At 27.6% G+C, this 21,495-nt stretch overlaps 2 protein-coding genes across 3 annotated transcripts in view; one reads left to right on the plus strand and one right to left on the minus strand.

Annotated features, from left to right (window-relative positions):
* Positions 1-5,471: 5,471 nt before the first annotated feature.
* The window catches only part of LOC100203405 (uncharacterized), a 203,492-nt gene continuing 187,468 nt past the window's right edge, over positions 5,472-21,495 (plus strand). For both annotated transcript variants that reach the window (XM_065804187.1, XM_065804188.1), the window contains exon 1: positions 5,472-5,619. In XM_065804187.1, coding sequence (XP_065660259.1) covers positions 5,617-5,619 — 3 coding nt within the window. In that variant the 5' untranslated portion in view covers positions 5,472-5,616. The remainder of the gene's footprint in view (positions 5,620-21,495) is intronic.
* Positions 6,535-9,271, minus strand: LOC136084069 (uncharacterized). Its single transcript, XM_065804186.1, has 3 exons — positions 7,145-9,271; positions 7,007-7,075; positions 6,535-6,720 (listed from the first exon to the last, which is right to left on the minus strand). The coding sequence occupies exon 1, from the start codon at positions 8,811-8,813 to the stop codon at positions 8,184-8,186; it is 630 nt and encodes a 209-aa protein (XP_065660258.1). The 5' UTR covers positions 8,814-9,271; the 3' UTR covers positions 6,535-6,720; positions 7,007-7,075; positions 7,145-8,183.

Genomic DNA, 21,495 nt, shown 5'->3' on the forward strand with positions numbered 1-21,495 from the left:
TGACTTTGGTTTAAAAAGCTTCATTATGTTTTCCTTGATCTCTTTGTAAGTCACTGAATCGTCTTCTGGGTATGCCGGCAAGCATAGATCTTCTAATGCAGAAAAAATCAGTGGTGGCAAACATGTAAATGCTATCGTTTTTCTCTTCGCTTCTTCAATGTCCATTGCTGCAATATATGTTCGCAGTTGACGGATAAACCGTTGATGGCTGCCATCAAATACTGGTGGCATAATAGCCGAAATAGCTTGTTGCATTCTTGTATTCGTTTATATATATATATATATATATATATATATATATATATATATATATATATATATATATAGAACCCTTAGATGTTGTCCGAAAGTTTTTTCGATATTTTGTTGACAAAAAGTAAAAATTAAAATGCAAGACCGGAATTTTTTTTTTTTAATAATGATAGACTGCCTGCCCCAACCAAACCCTCAGTCGATGTAGCAGCACTCCCTTGCGGGTCAGGCTATCTGTCAGTCGATGTAGCAGCACTCCCTTGCGAGTCAGGCTATTTGTCAGTCGATGTAGCAGCACTCCCTTGCGAGTCAGGCTATTTGTCAGTCGATGTAGCAGCACTCCCTTGCGAGTCAGGCTATAAGATAGTCGATGTAGCAACACTCCGCGCATGATTTACAGTAAAAAAAATAAAAATAAAAACATTTTATTAAAAAAAATAAAAATAAAAACATTTTATTAAAAAAAATAAAAATAAAAACATTGTTTATATTGTTAAAAACATTCAAAATGTTATAAAAACATTCAGAATGTTTTTAAAAACATTCTGGTCAATTAAATTTGCGTTTTTGTGGTTTTTTTAAAAAACGATTAATTTGTAATTAAATTAATGGTTTTTACTTTCGTCCAACACGGAAATGTTGGACGAAAGTCAAAAGTAATTAAAAGTGACGTATGTGTTGGCGTAAGAATCACTTTTTTCCTTCCGCTCTTCCTAAAGCCAACAAACTATAGAACTATATATATATATATATATATATATATATATATATATATATATATATATATATACATATATATATATATATATATATATATATATATACATATATATATATATATATATATATATATATATATATATATATATATATATATATATATATATATATATATATATATATATATTAAATACAAGTATCTCATCGTTTTTCAACCTTCTCTTCTATTACATAAAATTGTATATAAATACAAAGTTGTAATTCCCATGACAATGAATCCATCAATGAATGACTTTCATCACGTTTATCTACGTGACTTTTACCACGTATACGTAATAATTTTAATTCACCAACTTAAATAGAACAAATACTGCATAACTTTCTCGATTAGAAATGGTTTGTTACATTTGTTGTTATATTTGCCAATAACATGCTCTAAATTATCATTCGGGTTTGTAATAAATAAGTCTTATCATTAACTGAGCCATTCACAATGGTAATGTTATCCTCCTCCAACTAAATTATTTAACTTTATTAACTAGCTATCAGTATTTTATTTGCCTTAATATCTTTGTTATGTACAACTTTAACTTGTTTTAGCTTTTAAAGTTCTTAAACTTTCATTGCCTCTAGTTTTAGCTCTCAAAACTTTAATAATTTGTTTCATTCGTGCAATGTTTTGCATAAGCAATTTTAACTTGCATGGTATGCTTTTCAATATTGCCCTCACTGTTGCTAACTTTTTTCAATGCATGCTGAATGTGACAGCAAGCTGAGAAGTTAAATAAGACAATCTGGTTTTCTTACCTTTTTCTTCCAAGGCTCATTTATCCTCTTGATTCATGCCAGTTCTGTACGTTGTTAATAGAATGTTCAAAAAATAAAGGCTCGTTATTTAGTTGTGATAAATTACTTATGTGCTCAAGTGATGAATTATCTAAACTACTTAAAACAGTAGCAAGAGAACTACTTGGAGTAGGACTCGATGATCGAAAGACGGACAAAACTGGTGCAATACAAAGGGTTCATTACAAAATTCCCTAAAACGATTACTATCCCTTGCAAAGTTGCAAAACCAACTTTTGCGTTTTTTAAACATGCTGAAGATTTGTGGTTTACAAATATTTAAATTAAATAAGTAATTGACTAGTTGAATAGTTATAATAAATGACTCACTGCTGCTTATGAATAAAAAAAGTTACATGTCCATTTTTACATCAACTGCATATTTTGTCAGGTAATAAGAAGTTTGTATCTAAATACTCTTTAACTGCACCGCGAACAAAAATTAAGATTCGTTGTTGGGTCCATTGCCGTCTACGAAAAATATTCAGAAAGTCTTGTATAACTACCAATTAATGATATAACATTAACTTATAAACAATATTTCACTTATATTATTAAAAATATTTTAAATAATACTGTATTGTTGCATAAATTAAAAACACTAATTATGCACACACATTAAAATGCAAATGTATACTAACAACATAAGACATGTATAAATATAAAAAAGTTCAAAAGATACATAGCAAATGTTTACATAAAAAGAAAAAAATTCTTCTAAAACACCATGCATAACGGGTGATGCGGAAGTTATCGGACAAAATAAAAACGTCAATAACTTATTTATAAATAAAAAAACAAGCTACTATTATATTTTTTTTAAATAAAGCATTTATCGTTTAATAAAAATATATTATTTTTTACATGAAAAAACACCACCATCTGCAATTGATCTCAATTTTGCTCTGACGCCTTTTATATGCGACTGTAAAAAGTTTAAATCAGTTTCTTGTAGTTTTAGTTTAATGCGATCAATCAAAACTTGCTCTGTTGAAGCTTGCTAATCTCCCTCGTAAACCTTCTGTGCCAAATGTCCCCAAAAATGTTCAATTGGTCGTGCTTGAGGCACATTTGGGGGATTGGATTCTTTATCAACGTAATAGACATATTGGTCCATCCAATTTAGAGAAAATTTAGAATAATGAGAACTTGCTAAATCTGGCCAAAATAAATAGTTAAAGCCTCCGTGATACTTGTGAATAAATGGAAGAAGTCGTTTTTCTTAACATTTATTAATATAGATTGATGAACTGATCGCTACAGCCTTGGAGGTGCGAAACAATGGCTTGGACATACCACGGTCAGATATGGCTATCCACATTAATAATTTTTTTGGAAATTTCTCTTTTCCTATAAAACGAACACTTTCAGGGCATGTCTTTTTGTTGTTTGTGTAGTATCTAAAATTTCCAGGCATGTTGTCCCCTGCAAAACAAAAGTATTTTTCGTCATCGATGACAAGAAGCGATTTTGTGTTATAGAGTTGGTTAACTAGTTTCCTGCTTCTTTTCTTTGCCTTTTATTTGTTGTTCTATAGTGTATTTTGGAGTCTTTTCACGTTTTCTATATTTAATATTCATTTTATTTAACTGACGATCAATTGTCGATTGATTTACACCGAATTTAATACCTATTTTTCTCTGACTGACCCCTTTTCGATTGTTGACAAGTCTCGATAATTCGGCTTTCTTTTCTCTAGTCCTGGATGTCGGACGACCAGGGTGCTTTCTATCAGAAAACGATTGAACAGTTTCAAGTCTTTTTAGGTTATCATATATTGTACTTCGAGCAAATATTTCCTTTTCAAAATGATTTACGATTTTTTTTTTTTATATTAGGTTTATTTACACAAAAAATTCTTAGTCGCTTTCGAAAAGATTCTCGTTCAGCTGCATTTGACCTCATTTTAAATAATTGTGTTTCAAATAATAAAGTTTATATTTTATATAACGTTTATGCCTACGCATAAAACCACAAAAACTAATTATTATGCTTAAATAATGAAATTAGGATTTGTCCGATAACTTCCGCATCACCCGTTACCTATCGCTAGAAAAACAGTCATCAGCGTTTAGGCTTTAAATTTCAATAAAATCAATAAAATTTTGGAAACTATAAACAAGTCACATTAAATTAAATTGTAATTTTCACTTTTAAAATAAAATGAACTAGTGAAAATATACAAACTAATATTAATTAATACAAAAAATCTTATAAATTACCGCAAAAAAGAAAATAATTTATTTTACTGGAAGTCTATATCTATTTGTATTTATATATATATATATATATTTATATGTATATATATATATATATATATATATATATATATATATATATATATATATATATATACATATATATGTATATATGTATAGCTAGATACACATACATAGATACATACATACATTCATACATACATACATACATAAATAAATACATACATACATACATACATACATACATACATACATACATACATACATACATACATACATACATACATACATACATACATACATACATACATACATACATACATACATACATACATACATACATACATACATACATACATACATACATACATACATACATACATACATATATACATACATACATACATACATACATACATACATACATACATACATACATACATACATACATACATACATACATACATACATACATACATACATACATACATACATACATACATACATACATACATACATAAATATATACATAAACACACGCACTTGTAAATATATATTTATTTTTAGTTCTTTAAATATTGATAAAAACATTTGGTCTTATTTTCTCAAGAATCTTTATACTATTTGACAAATAATATCTTATAGTATCGTGTTAAATACAGCTATCTGAATGTCTATTTCAGTATTCCGAATGTTATTAGAATAAACTGAAAAAGGCAATCAGTTAGCAATTAATTCTTTATAAGATAGTATAAGTTGCCAAACATAAACTGACGAATAAATCAATCATTTGGTGCAATTTTTTGACTAGAATTTAATAAACTTTTTAGCAAAATCTTAAGTTCTGTGAAATGTTTTGGGTTAACCAAGATGACGGCTGTATTAAAAACTAGCTTCAAAAAAGTTACGTAACACCGTCTCTTGTTAATTAAACCTCTTTGGTCTAACTATATTCGGCCATTTCTAACGGCTATAACTTTAATACGCATTCTCGTTTTGAGTTTTCCGCAGTGGCATGGAATCAAGGAGGTTCATTAAAGCTTCTAGCATGGAATAAATTAGGCGTACGGAATAAAATCACAGAGCATACGAATAAATTTATTTTTACGCTTCAAAAAAAATTACGAATAAAGTCATTGTTAATGCATGGTGTTTATTTTGTTCTTTATTTCGCGATTATTTTGCTTGGGATGGTTTTAGTTTCTAAAGTTTTTTAAAGTTATAGGAAATTAGGATAACTGTTAAAACGGACCAGTTAACAAATATGAATTAAATTTTTTTTTTTTAATTAAGCTAAAAAATAAATGACGTAAAGTCAAAAATATAAATTAAAGCAAACCTTCGCAAATACTTTAATGCTGAATTAATTCAATGAGTTTTTCAAATTATTTATAAAATTTTCATTGAAAATAAAACTAAATATTTTAGCGTAACAAATGCTAAATTTAAATTTTCATCAAGTACATAGAAACTGCTTGAAGTACATTAGGTTTATTAAAGAAAGTCAAGATAAAAGAAGGGAAAAGCAGTTGAAGGATTTAAACTGATTATTAAATTTTTTTGAAGCACTAAATGAAAAATGGTAATTTATCTATTTTTATTTATGCACTATATTGTACCATTTATAACAATAATAATAATAATAAAAATAATAATAATAATAATATATACATGTTGTTTACATATATGCGCATAAATGTTGTTTTTAAAAAGTGTGTTTTCATGGCGACTTTGATACCAACTCATTACTTTTGTTTAATAATTTTTATTTTAACGTTGTCATGAGGTCCTTTTGAGTGAAGCAAAGACTGCATAATTTTCTCTTGGTTTAAATCTTTGCGCTAAGCAGTATAAAGAAATATAAGATAAAACACTTGGCGTTATAAATCACTCTAGAAAATCTTTTCTTTTTACTGCCCAGTGAAAAAGCGCACATGGGATACGCGTGGATTTTTTCCACATGTAACCCATGTGGGGATTATTATTTTGTCCCATGTGGGTTTCATATGGCAAATCCCACATGGATTCCATTTGGTAAATCCCATATGGGATACGCGTGGGTTTTTACCATATGTAACCCATATGGGGATTATTATTTTGTCCCATGTGGGTTTCATATGGTAAATCCCACATGGGTTTTATGTGGTAAATCCTAAATGGGATATAGGTGGAAAATACTACATGTTATAGATCTTAAATGCCACATATTTTAATTCAAATGGTATAAAAGTAGTCAATACTAGACAAATGAAAGTCCGAATGCTTCTATGATAATTTTTAAAATTCTTTTAATTTAAAATTTACTTAAATAGTAATTTAAAATTAATCATTAAAGCTTTCAGAGAGGCTTAACTTAATCTGGTATTTGCTACTTTATCCCATTTGGTATTCAAAATGTGTAGCATTTTTGATCTTTTACATGTGATGTTTTCCACCTATAACCTATGTGGGATTTACCTCAAACTATTATGACGAAATTTTATAAAATTAAAAAACGTGTTGCAAAATGAATTTATTTTAAAATAAATGCTATTAATCAATACATAAAAAATGAATATTAAAAATATTATTTTTTTTCTTTTGCGATTTACACGCCGTTTTTTTGTCGATTGAATTAACTAATTCGCTTCGGCTTGCATAATACCAAGGTTTTTAGTATCTTCTAACTTTCTTCAAACATTTTCTAAAAAAAAAATATAATACAAATATATATAAATAAAAATATATATATAGAGAGAGAGAGAGAGATAGAGACAGAGAGAGATAGAGACAGAGAGAGATAGAGACAGAGAGAGATAGAGACAGAGAGAGATAGAGACAGAGAGAGATAGAGACAGAGAGAGAGAGAGAGAGAGAGAGCAATTTTAATAAGGAACCTTATTAGTCGAGCAATTTTAATTATTAGCCAGGTTGAAGTCATTAATGACTACAATATTTCACAAATAATTATTTCCTAATTTATTACTTACAATGACTAACGTATTATGGGTAATTAAACACATATTATGCGTAAGGAGCTTGAACCCATGAGGAGAATCCTGAAAAAAAGTGATCAATTAGGATAAGTAGTTAAAGAAAAAAACAAAAACAAAAATGTAAAAACCTACTTTTTCAATGATGTAGACGTTGGGTGCAATAGCCACTGGATGCAAAAGTATCTTTACTTTTTCGTCACACACACGGCCTTCTATAATAACAGGCCTTGACATCGCGCAAAATGCCGTAAAAACTGAAGGCCGATTAAACTTTCACTTTTACTTATATTGATATATTTTTATATTAGGTAGGGTGTAATGGCAGTCTATGCTTTCTAATAATAATCTCTAGTAAAGACGGAAATATAAAAAGAAAACCAAAAAATGGTTAAAAGATAATCTTATTTTTCGTACTTCAAATTTCATTAAGAATATTTATGTAATATTAAATAGTATCAATAACAAGCAGAACCATAACAAAGTATATATCTATATATTAGAAAGATAACTGTATTTTTAATTTTTTTTTGCTAAAAATGGTAACGATAAAATCCCCAACAATAAAAAACACCAACAAAAGTTGACTCAAGCAAAAAAAAGTTTTATCAATATATCTCAACAGGATAAATATTTACAAATCCAAACATATTGAGAGACATATAGGCTAATGAGATAATAAAAAACATAACAAGTAAATAGCATAATTAATTACAAAACTAATTTTCACACAAATTATGATAGCTTTAGTATTTTGGGAGTGGTAATTAGTGAGTAAATCTTTAGCAGAATATTAGAATATACTCTGCATTGTTTTTTTGTGATTTTAAATTTATATTTAGCAGCAATGAACTGAAACTAAGTAACACAAAATGTTCTGCATAAAGGGTCAGTAGCACCTTGAAAAAAAAAGCAAAATATTGACCATTAAACAAGAGTATCAGAAGGAATTTCAAGTCTGCCTCTGTTTAGGCTATGCAGATAACTTTCATATTTATAATAATAATTGGTATCATCATAAATTTTTATTTCGCTTTTTTGCACATAGCTAGCTATGTAAACTATAGCCACTAATGTAGATTTATTAACTGAGCTTTCAAGATCATGTATATTACCAGTGTCTTACTATTTTCAATATTATTTATCGTATCAACAGTTTGTTGACTTGAGCAAACTAAAATTCAGGGGAAAGATTTGCAACAGGTTGAGCTCTACATATAAATTTTGGACCTCCAAAAAGACATTTAATCATAAATGATAAAATTTTAGCTAACTTTTCAGGGTAGTTTACTGCTTGACCAAACAAAGCACCTCTTTGGTAAAGTAATAAAGCTTTGACATAGACCTCATCAATTAGTAGTATGGAAGTTGTTTTCAATGGATTTAAATTCATAAAAATACTATTTATGAAACTTAGGTCCTCCATTGAGTTTATTTTTGAAGTCAATCGTGTTAAAGTCCTTATACTTGGCAACTTGTAGTCAATACACAAACAATCATATAAACTTCGTCGCATAGCAAAATACTTATATGCTCTACATATAATATCTGAAGTATATAAAACTTCACCAACATTAACTTTTCTCACAGCATTAAGGTGTTCGAATAGAATATTTAACTGAAGCGAACTTTCTTTATTTTTTAAAAATCTAACTGCTTCAAATAAAGCTGATTTTGTTTTTATTAACTTTAATTTGTTTACAGCTAAAGATGAAATATTACAAGTTGTGCCATTATGGTTAGCTACAAATGAATAATCATTGAAAATTACTAAAATAAATAATGGAACACCAAGTTCGTACATTTTTGATTGTATGTGTAAACTTTTTTTATTAAGCTGGAAAACAATAACATCGTTATTATCACTTAACAAAGATTGAATATCGTCAAATATAAGTTCATCCTCTTTTAGAAAATCTTTTAACTCATCTGGTAAAATGCTTCGAAAACCGCTTGAAGTTACAGTTTTTTCAACTTTACTTGCTGGTGTGGCTAAACAACTAGGCGGATTATTTTTAAAAACAGATGGTGGGTTTAAAGGTTGTCGCTTCCCATATTTGCTTTCAAAAGGTGCTTCATTTGGCCAATGAAGTTGACATACTGCTGTATAGTCTGTAACAATAAAACCAGTTCTTGGGATAGCTTCACTACATCTTTTTCTCTCCTCTAGATTCTTCGGGAAATTATAAATTAATATTTTTGTTGTAGTTGAGTATTGATATTTTTGTTGTAGTTGAAGACTTGCAAAAAGATACGCAGCATTTTAAAGGCATTTTAATTATTAAAAAAACTTATCGTTAGTTTGACAATATTATTATCTTACAATGTAATGCCTTGAACCTTACAATGTTATTGTCTTTAAGTTGCGCTATCTAATTTATAAACCAATTAAATTTTAAAGATTTATTAAAAAAGCGCAAACACAAACTTTCGTCTAATTTTAAAAGATGAAAATGTAAACACAGTATTAGGAATAGGCCTTCAGTTTAACAACTTTGTTGTGCGATGTCAAGGCCTGTTATTATAGAAGGTCGCTGTCACACATAATATAATATTTTGAAACTAATAAACAAACATCTAAATATCTATAAGAAAATTTATTCTTTGATCATTGCCTTCATATCCTATCTTATTTTCATATCATAATCTATTATGGTATTATTTAAATAACATATCACAACAATATTATTAAATTTGTGATGTTCAAATATCATATGAACATTCTCTAACATGTTCATATGATATTTGAATATAGTTCTTGAGTATACTATCTGCAAACAATTGACTGATGCAAGTTCAAATGTTGTCAAAAACCAAGCATGCATGCATGGGACACTGCAGTGTCCTACAAAGAAATGCTGGTTTAAAAGTCAAATTTTCTTTATTAAAAAAAAATATTAAAATAGGGGGGAGATAGGGAGGTTTCTGTAACTTTTTTTAGGCTCCAAAACTTTTAACTTTATATACAATAAGGTTCATAAAACTTAAGGGACTCACGAAGTACATTGAGGAACAAAAACAGGATATTTACAGAAACTTTTCAATTTTTAATCTGGAGTACCACAGTGTAATTGGGAATAAAGTCTCTGGGTCCAGTATTCAAAGTAATGTGATCTAAAGTAATATATAAATTAAATAAAATGCTTTAAAATGCATGCACTTATACATATAACTCCTGATAGTTAACTATATGTATAACTAGCTATACATAAAATTTATTATATGAAAAAGAAATGCTGGTTTAAAAGTCAAATTTTCTTTATTAAAAAAAATATTAAAATAGGGGGGAGATATGGAGGTTTCTGTAACTTTTTTTAGGCTCCAAAACTTTTAACTTTATATACAATAAGGTTCTCTGGGTCTAGTATTCAAAGTAATATGATCTAAAGTAATATATAAATTAAATAAAATGCTTTAAAATGCATGCAGTTATACAAATAACTCCTGATAGTTAACTATATGTATAACTAGTTATACATAAAATTTGTTATATAAGCTTATTTTTTAAGGTTATGCTTGAACAAATTAGCACCAATTAATTCAAATTCAAGATTTAGTTAGTGTTCAAGTTCAAGTTCTTATTTATTCATTATTTTTGGTAATTTTATATTTATTTGTTCAAATTTATCAGTTAGTACTATTTTTTACTACAGTAAGAATGTTTATCATTGTTGAACGTGATTTTATTAGTAACTTAATTTTATTTTCAACATATTTTGACAACACCCTTTATATTTTAAATGATGACAGTTTTATTTTTCTATTGATGTTAAATTTATTACGTTTCAATAACTCAGATTGAATCTTAACTGAATTATTGTAAGCTTTGTACAAGGTTTGTTGTATATCAAATGGTGTTGTAAATAAAGTAAAAATAATACATATATATATATATATATATATATATATATATATATATATATATATATATATATATTATTTTTACTTTATTTACAACACCATTTGATATACAACTAACCTTAACAAAGCTTACAATAATTTAGTTAAAATCCAATCTGAGTTATTGAAACGTAATAAGTTTAACATCAATAGAAAAGTAAAGCTGTCATCATTTAAAATGTAAAGGGTGTTGTCAAAATATGTTAAAAGTAAAATTAAGTTACTAATAAAATCATGTTCAACAATGATAAATATTCTTACTGTAGTAAGAATTAGTACTAGTTAACAAATTTGCACAAATAAATATAAAATAGTGAAAAAACAATAACAAATAAGAACTTGAACTAAATCTTGAATTTGAATTAATTAGTACTAATTTGTTCAAGCATAACCTTAAAAAATAAGTTCATATAATAAATTTTATGTATAGCTAGTTATACATACAGTTAACTATCAGGAGTTATATGTATAACTGCATGCATTTTAAAGCATTTTATTTAATTTATATATTACTTTAAATCATATTACTTTGAATACTAGACCCAGAGACTTTATTCCCAATTACACTGTGGTACTCCAGATTAAAAATTGAAAAGTTTCTGTAAATATGCTGTTTTTGTTCCTCAATGTAGTTCGTAAGTCCCTTAAGTCTTAAGGACCTTATTATATCTAAAGTTAAAAGTTTTGGAGCATCAAAAAAGTTACAGAAACCCATCTCCATTCTATTTTTTTCTTTTTTTAATAAAGAAAATTGGGAATTTCTTTGACTTTCAAACCTCCATTTCTTTGTGGGACACTGCAATGTCCCATGCATGCAAGATTGGTTTTTGACAACATTTCAACTTGCATCAGTTAATTGTTTGCAAATAATTTACTCAAGATCTATATTCAAATAACTATTATATTATCCTAATAATACGTCTATTTGCACAAATCTTAATCTTATTTCTATAAAGAAAGATAAACATTATTCGTGGTACTTACATACTTGCTAGTCATTCTCTATACTAATATAAAATATTTTCACACAATGTAAACGTAACGCAATGCAATGTTGATTTAAAAAATTTTTTTTTAGTTTTTATTTTAAAGTTTTTTTTTAGTTTCCAGCTTTCAAATTAATTCCCATGCAAATCCCACAGGAAACCCACGTGGGATTTCCCATGTGTGTAAATACCATATGGTTCCCACATGTAACCCACGTGGGATTACCCACTTGGGTTTAAGGTGACAAATTTCCATACGGATACCACATGGGAAACTACGTCCCACGTAAATCCCATCAATCCCACACGGAACCCACGCGGAACCCATGTGGGACGACGTTTTTTTTTTCACTGGGTGCTTACAGCAACATGTGAGTTAAGAAACTTGGTGATCCAAACGTTGACGACACTATAGGAAATTTTGTTTTGCCAAGTTAGGCAAGCTTGTATATACGGCATACTATAGGTGTATATAAATAAGTTGCAATTTAACAGATTATTTAGCAATTATGATGATTTATTTCCTTTTCACAAAGTCAGTGTAACAGAATCCAAAATAAAAAAATCTTGTCACCTCTTTTAATGATAAGTTCAATCTGTAATTAAAGGTAAAAACAAACGTAAAGATTGCAAAAACAAACACGGTAAAATCTTAAAGATTGCGAATTTCTCAAATGTTACTTTAATTTATCAGATAATTTCTTCCAACCATACCGAAAATTAGATGACAACTCTCCAGCTCTAAACTTAATTCTTACTAACCTCCTAATAATATCAAATCCAAACCAACCAACCCATTTTTATAAAAACCATAATAAGCGTTTTAACAATATTTCATCCAAGAAAGATGATTTTGACAAAGCTGATTTATTTATAAAGCATAAACGTTTAAACCCGGTGGAAAAGTATGCAATCTATGCTTAACTGAAAAGTACCACGAAACAACGTCAGAATTAAAATTATTAAACAAAAGAAATGAGCTGGTATGAAAATGTAGCCATGAAAACAAGTTTTTTATGAACAACTTTAATGTTTTTATCTTTTTTTCAAATCTAAATGATAACAACCATACATAAGATCTTTACGTCTAAAAAAAAAAAAAATTAATTACACGTGTATTGTTTTTTATAATTACAATTATATATATATATATATATATATATATATATATATATATATATATATATATATATATATACATATATAGTCACTAAATATTTATCCTCTTTATCATTTTTATCTTTTATTGTAAGCATGGATGCAAAACACTGGTAATGAAAAGAGCTTTCTTTATATATATATATATATATATATATATATATATATATATATATATATATATATATATATATATATATATATATATATATATATATATATATATATATATATATATATATATATATATATATATATATATATATATATATATATATATATATATTTATATATATATATATATATATATATATATATATATATATATATATATATATATATATATATATATATATATATATATATATATATATATATAGAGAGAGAGAGAGAGAGAGAGAGAGAGAGAGAGAGAGAGAGAGAAATAGAGAGAAAGAGAGAGAGAAAGCTCTTTTAATCAACAATGTTTTGCATCCATGCTTACAATAAAAGATAAAAATGGTCAAAAGGATAAACAATTAGTGACTCGATAGTGATCACAAACAATATCGATTATATATCATAATTATATATTTGAAGATCAGATTTAACCGTTTACAGTGGTTATAAAGCTTCCTTTTTAAGTGAACATATGATAATAAATTACTTACTCTATTTACACATTTGGTTAAATCATTAAAACATAATAAGAGTTTTAATAGCAAATATAATTGGTTTTTTATATGCCGCTTACTATCTGGTTTCTATTCGTTAAGACCATAATTGTGTCATTTAAGTAGTTATGTCTATAAGTAAGGGATTTACCCAATGATATATTATATAAACTAAATGTCTAACTCGATTTTATTGGAGAAAAAATGAAGCCGCTTTTTTTCGTTTCTAACAATAGTCCGCCATTTGTAAAAAGGGCAAAAGCTGAAGCCGAAGTGTGGAATAAAATTTTTCTTTTTTTTTAATTTTTTTTTGCAATGTCAAAAGTTCTCAATAAATTAAAGATAATTCAAAAACAAATTTTAATAATTACAAAATAATAATAAAAGTTTTTTTATGAGCCTATGTTTATTAAAAAGTATTTTAATTCATAAAATGCTTCAAAAGCGTCTGTCGTTTTACTTTTCTATTCAAAACCTTAATCCTTTTTTAATCGAAAATAAATTAAGGAATCATAAATTATTATTTTACATGTATTATAATTTCCGCTTAACACTTTTACATAAATAGCATTTAAATTTAAAATGTATTTACTTCATTTAAGAAAAGAAAAGTTAAAAATATTTGTTTACAAGTTTAACCCGCCATTTATAAAAAGGGCAAAAAGTGGCTTCACTTTTCGGACCGAAGTTAGACATCTAGTTATATAATATATCATTGGATTTGCCAAATGCCATGGTGGTTGAATTTGACGTAAATTAAATATTTGTTCTGCTAATTGATCTAAATGTAACATTTCTACCAATTCAATGAGAACAAAAAGAATGCGAAATATTCTTTAACGTGACATTGAAACCATTCTTTCAGTACAAGTATTAAGATGAATATGATTCAGTTATACTCTTTAAAAAAACTAAATCAGCAAAAAAAATTTAAACAAAATTTAGAAATCCAAGCAACAAGAGTTAACCAATGACTAACAACTTTTGACAGCTGTTTAGAGCAATTCATAAAGTGCTCCAAACCACAACTATTGTTTAGTGGTTCTTGACCTTTTAAAGATACTTAGCATTTTAGAACTTTTATCAATAGTTTTTTCTTTAAACAATTTTATCCAAAGTGTGTAGCAGATGCTGCAATTTTTTCAACCGAAAGGTGCCCAATTTAAAGCTGATAAAAAAGTAAAATGTCTGCTTGGTATACATAAACTTCCTTTGAATTAAACTTAATTTTTTTTACCCTTGTTTGCTAATTCTGCTAAATAAGCTGGAAAAGTTTTTGCTTTTTTAAATTCATTGTATCATTATGCTTTAGTACAATTGTGCACAGATGTTTTTTCCAAAACCTTATTCTAATATTATTTTCCACCGCACAAATGCGTAGATTATTTTATTTTGATGCTTTGCGATCGTTGAGTGAGCTGTATCACTTTAACTATGTCCTGGTTCAAAAAAGGTAAGCTTAAAAAAATCTAATTTTTATAGAGCAAATGCATCTGAGAGCATTATATTCATCATTCTTCTTTTGATTTTGCCTTCAATATCAATTACAAAAGAGATAAAGTTGTGTTGCTCCTAGATCGTTTTCAGGTTAAATAAATTTAAACATTTCATTACTTACTTTACAACTAGCTTTCCCTACTTCATACTCATTTCATAAATATAAGTCTTTAAAGAATCAATTTTTGCGATTTGTAATTTTACATACGCCTGGAATAAAAAACGTCTGTTACGACTATTAAATAGTTTGACGAAATCGATTAATGTACTTTCTAATGTCTACTAAAATAGATTAATACATTTTTGAAATCGACTAAGTTGACTAAAAGTCGAGGTATGGAAATAATTTTTTTTTTTTGAAATAAATTGTTATAAAAATAATATAGTAAATTATATTCGCCTTCTACTTTTAATGTCATATCAATTAAATAATAATGGAGGAGAGAAGGGCTGCTCCGACAACGAGACAATCTGTTCCCATACCCCAATGATTTAGGGATCTTTATACATAAATATTTGCTATCAAAAAAGTCATTACAATCATATTTACAATGTGATTTTATAGATTAATGACATTTAGATTTTGGAGCTTCACAACTTACTTTTGGCCTAGTGCCCCGAGCCATCTTGGAGCGGCCATAGTATTTAGGGGTCGTCCATAAATTACGTTACGCTTTAGGGGGAGGTGGGAGGGTTAGTGGTTTTGTGACAACTTATCTGGAACTTGTTACTAAAGAGTTACAATGTTGTGACAAGGAAAGGGGGAGGAGTGGGTTCTAAAACGGTTAAAAGTTGCGTGACGTAATTTGTGGGCGACTCCTTATGAGAACCACAAGCATCGAGTAAATACAAGAAAAATAAATTAATGAAATACATAATCGAAAGTTTAATTAGGTATAAATAATGCTAACTTGCTATGAATTAGATCAAACTTTAAGAGAGTAAACAAAAAACAAGGTAAGGGGTTATCCATAAATTACGTTACGCTTTAGGGAGGAATGGGTGGGAGGGGTTAGTGGTTTTGTGACTACACAAACGGAGCTTGTAACTAAAAAGTGACGATGCACAGTGTTTCGTTTTATACAAGCTAGGTGGAAAAAGTCACTTTAAGAAATCGACAAATTTATAATATTTTGACAATTACAGTCCCGCATAGGTAATAATTTGCAGTGTTAATTATAAAAAACATTCCAGAGCAATTAGTTATAAGCAATTAAAAAGACGTTGAAATGTAATTTCATTTTTGAAAAAATTTAGTCACAAATTTACAGCGTTTGTGAAACCATATAACAAAATTTGAAACCATTTAACAAAATAGATTTTACTTTAGTGAGTAAGTACTGTTTAATTACATCAAATATTTTATTCAAAAGAGAATCAATTTGTATTAGAACATGGTTTGAAAAACTGCGTTAAAATTGTAAAATTGTTTTTTTATTTTCAATTTTTCAACTTATACAGCTTTTTGTATCCACATGTATGTAAGATAATTTTTTAACAGTGTAGAGCTAAAGTCTAAAGTGTATAACGATGTAAAATTTTTCACCACATCAATCTACATTTTTTAGAAATTTAACTATTTTCTGATTGCGAACGCTCCTTTTCAAAAATGAAGTTATTTGAAGTATGGCGGAAACATAATTAAGAAAAAAGAAATTCTTGTTTATTGGATTTTATTTTACAAAGATTATGTTACTGATGTAACTAATGTAACTTAAGATTCAGAGAGGTCTTTGCAGTTAAAAATTTCATGTTTGGCATCAAAATTAGCAATAAAACGGTCTGCAGCACATATGATGGTGAACCGTTTTACTAAACAAAAGTAAATGTTGGTTAGAGGGAGCAGATATAGAATTTGAAATAAGTATATATCAGCGATGTTTCTTTCATCATCTGGAGAATTTCAAGGACGGCCCAAAACTAACTTTGACGACTCGTCCTTGAAAACCATAAAACCACCGCTGCTAAAGTAGCATGTCGTATGTCGGGGCACAGAAACTAAGCTACTTTAATCAGAAAAAGTTTAGAATCATCAGGAGAAAAAAAATTAAAAGGCTTTATTTGTGGTGGCAGGCAGTTGAATCGTGACTAGGCATTAGATCATTACATTGACTCTAAATGTACAAGTCATTCTTGTAAACAGACGCGAAAGTGGTCTTTAAAGGCAGGCCATATAGTATTTCCATCTTATTATATCTGTGCTAGTCAAAAAATTTATCTTGTCCATTAGATGAACATATTTCAATTACAGAAACACGTGCCGAAATTAACCTACAAGCCATACTTGATAAAGCTACTAAACGCCTAATTAAAGCCTAGTGTGAAGTTCTTAAAAGTTATACATTTACAACGCCAATCATATTAATTCGCAAATAGGGGTGTGGTAGGAGCTCGTGTCACAGCACAGCACTTATAAACAGAGATTTAAAAACTCTGATGCTACTGATAAATTTGTATTTTCATTTGTTCCATTGAGACTGAGTGACGGCCAAAATATTTTTTGTCAAAATCCGCGACCTTCATCCACACTTTTTTGCCGACCAATTAATTTTATTTTTTCAAAACAAACAAATATATTTACTGCAACAGAAACTGACAAAGTTTTAAAAGAAGTATCTTAACTTATTCCAACATCTATAAGATTCGGTGAATCTCGAATTGCTGTTAAACATGACCTTATACTCTCAATGATAGATGGAAAAGTTTGCAATTCCTTGACTGACACAAGTTCCCAACAAAAATGTTAAATATGTGGTGGAACTCCAAAATTGGTGAACGGTGAACTAAAAGACTTAGCTGTTTAAAAAGAACATTATGGTTTTGGTCTGTCTACTTTGCATTCGTGGATTAGCTTTTTTGAGTGCATGTTACACATTAGCTATCATTTAGATATAAAAAAGTGGCAAGCTAGAAGCGATGAAGATAAATATAGTGTCCAAAAACGTTAAGAAGATATCAAACAAAAATTTAAAAAATATATGGGGTTCTTGTAGACAAACCTAAACCTGGCTTTGGGAATACAAATGATGGGAACACAGCTCGCAAGTTTTTTATGTGGTCAGATTAAGTGGTGAGATTAATGGTTTAGGCGTCAACCTCATTATAAATTTCAGTATTTTATTAAGAAAACTTTCTTCAGGCTATGATATTATTATTATGAATTTGAACATTTTTTACTGAAACCAAAACTCTTTATCTTAATCTATAGCCTTGGTACTGACTGTTACTGTTCACGGAATACTTGTACATTGCACGGAAGTAATAAAGACATGTCTTCATCCAATCGGACAGTATTCGGAAGAGTCTCAAGAAGCCTGAATTAAAGATTTTTGTCGATTCCGCGAGCATCATACAAGAAAAAACTCAAATTGTCCCACCTGTTATAAAACCACAGCTGGTCGGAAATATAATTCTGTGTGGCGATGAAGTAACTATAATAAATGATTCATCTGATAAATAAATAATAAATAATTCATCCGATGATAGTTGTGAAGAAATTTTTTTATTTTATTTCACGTTATCAGCTAAATTATAGCATATTTTTATTTTTTTATTTTTGGCAAAACTTTATAACGTAATTTATGTATTGAAATAAAGTATTTATTTATATTAGCTAATTAATTTTTTTCATTAATAAAATTTAAAGATTCTTAATACTTTAAAAAATACTTACATATAAAACTTAAAAATAAAACCTTAAAACTAATCAAAATACTATTAACTACATTCTTTGGAATCAAATGGCAGAAAAAAATATTTTAATCCACCTAGCTTATATACGACCCGTAATAGTTATGATAGTACATACTATTGTTGCTAAATGAACAAATAAAAATTAAAGATTGAAAAGTTAAATCGAATGGAAAGATATAAATATTTTTAGATTTTTACTCGACTAAATCAACTTTTAGTCTATTAGTGGGAAGTCCTTAGTCGATTAAATCGACTATTCGATTTCTCAGTCGACTAATTTCAACTTTTGACTAGTTGATATTAGTCGATTCAGTCAAAGTTGATAACAGGACTATAAAAAAAGCTCAAGCAATACAATATGACGATAAAAGAACTTGCTTAAAGTCAAAAGCTGCAGTTACGGTCAATGGTTTTTGTTTTTTTTTTTGCTTTTTTTTATCTTTTTATAAGTTTGAGTAAAGTTTTTGTCACTCACCTGTTTGATATTTTCAGAAATTTTATTACTCTTTTCTATTTTGTTTGTGGATTTTTACAAGTTTCACACTGATACTTATACATCTATATAAGTATCGGTGTATATAATGTACCTTGAGGAAAAAATTCTGATTTCTCTGTGCATCTCACATAGTAAGATTTAACAACTTAAAGTGTCTGAATATGATCGATGATATTCAATTCCCTTTCAACTTGTATTTTTCTTTTGTTTTTGTGATGACCTCTTAAATCTTTCTCGACACTTTTTGTAACAGATCTTTATGCTACCGCTGTTTTTGCTGTCTGCTATGATATGCCTAGAGTATCAAGAAATATCTTTGCACAGATATGCATCTAAAGAGCAGTGTTTTCTTTGCATGGAATGCTGTAATGTTCGGTTTCTAGTTCTTTCTTTTTCTTCATTGTTGTGACTCTTGCTCTGTAACTCTTGCACAACTTATTAGCGCTAATTGTTTCAAAAACTAATATGAACCAATCAGTTCTGTAAGATGTTCAGAGCACTGAAACAAGCTTTTTTAACCACATCTTTTTGCTTTTTTCCCCTGTTCCACTACCTCTTTTCCTTTATTTGGAGTCTTTTTTATAAGTGAAAATTTCTGACCTAAAGTTAACCGTTAATTTTCTAAACTATCGCGATTAAACCTTCTTCCTTAGGGTTTTATCACAAAGAAATGAGATTAGTTTTTCAGTGTCAGATTTGTCAAGTTCAGAATATTATCCACACAAACTTGGCCAATCTAACTAAGTTTTTCAAAAGTCGCATATGCTATATTATTATTTATTTATTATTGACTGAATTAGTATTAATTCAACTAATAATAAATAAATGGTAGTAAATAAATATATTCGATTCAAAAGTTAATTAGCCATAAGATTGTTTTTAGAATTTTAACTAATTCTTAAATATGGTAAAAAAAAAAAAAGAAACAAATAAGAACATAGCCTGACTCGATCATTTTTAAACATTTTTCAGTAAATGCAGAAAAAAAAAAAAATATATATATATATATATATATATATATATTTATATATATATATATATATATATTTATATATATATATATATATATATATATATATATATATTTATATATATATATATATATATATATATTTATATATATATATATATATATATATATATATATATATATATATATATATATATTTATATATATAAGCAAGAAAAGATAAAGATTACGTTGCTTTCGTTTTAAAGAGTTAAAATACTGCAGTTATTGTTTTAAATTACTAAAACAATTTTAAATCTTTTCAGAACATTTTCAACAGTATACTTTTTTTGGAATACTTTGGTTAAATCCTGATAAAACAGTGTACATTTGCAACCGATCAAATAACTGCTGCACAATAGGTACCAGCAATTATTGGTATTAAGTTGCTTCAAGCTGGAGTAGATAGTGTATAAGAAAATAAGAGTTAACTCAAAAATAAAAAAAATTATTGTTAACTTTTAGATATCTTATTTGAAAAATAAGTTCAAAAAATCAACATAAACAAGCGCCTTTTTTTGTAGAATTACAAAGACATGCGTTATTAAAAGTAAAAGTAAGATAAACATTACAGCAATTTATTTATTTTTTCTGCATTGAGTAAAAATTTTCAGGCTAAAAAGATGAATTTTTTATTTTTAACTTAAAAGCAAAAATATCTGAATTTCTCAGTATTAACTGAATTTCTCAGTATTAACAGTAGTCTATCAAAACCAAAATAAATTGAACGATTAAAAATTTTTTTTTTTTAATAAATGGTTTATTTAGATAAGTTCATTTAATTATGTAGCTTTTGTGTAAAACTGCCCATTTTTTCAGGGTCCAAACATGTCTGAAAATTATAAAAATAAAAATAAAAATATTTACGTTTTATTAGATATGAAAATAGGAAGGAAAATGTTTTACAACATCATTCGTTTTAAGAATTCATTAATTTTAACTCACTCTAGTTTATGTTTCATAAAGTATTATATATAAAAAATTAAATTAATATAAGAAAGAATCGAAAAGGCTTGCAACTTCCAAATTTTCAATATTATAGTTTTATAGTCTAATAAAGGTACTCCCGCTTGAAGCAATTGATCTAAAAAAAT

The sequence above is a fragment of the Hydra vulgaris genome, chromosome 08 (genome assembly GCF_038396675.1).
Source record: "Hydra vulgaris chromosome 08, alternate assembly HydraT2T_AEP".
Taxonomy (NCBI): Eukaryota; Metazoa; Cnidaria; class Hydrozoa; order Anthoathecata; family Hydridae; genus Hydra; species Hydra vulgaris.

Coding starts and splice junctions, on each gene's coding strand:
- LOC136084069 (XM_065804186.1), bottom strand. CDS start 8,813: ATGTACGAACTTGGTGTTCCATTATTTATTTTAGTAATTTTCAATGAT.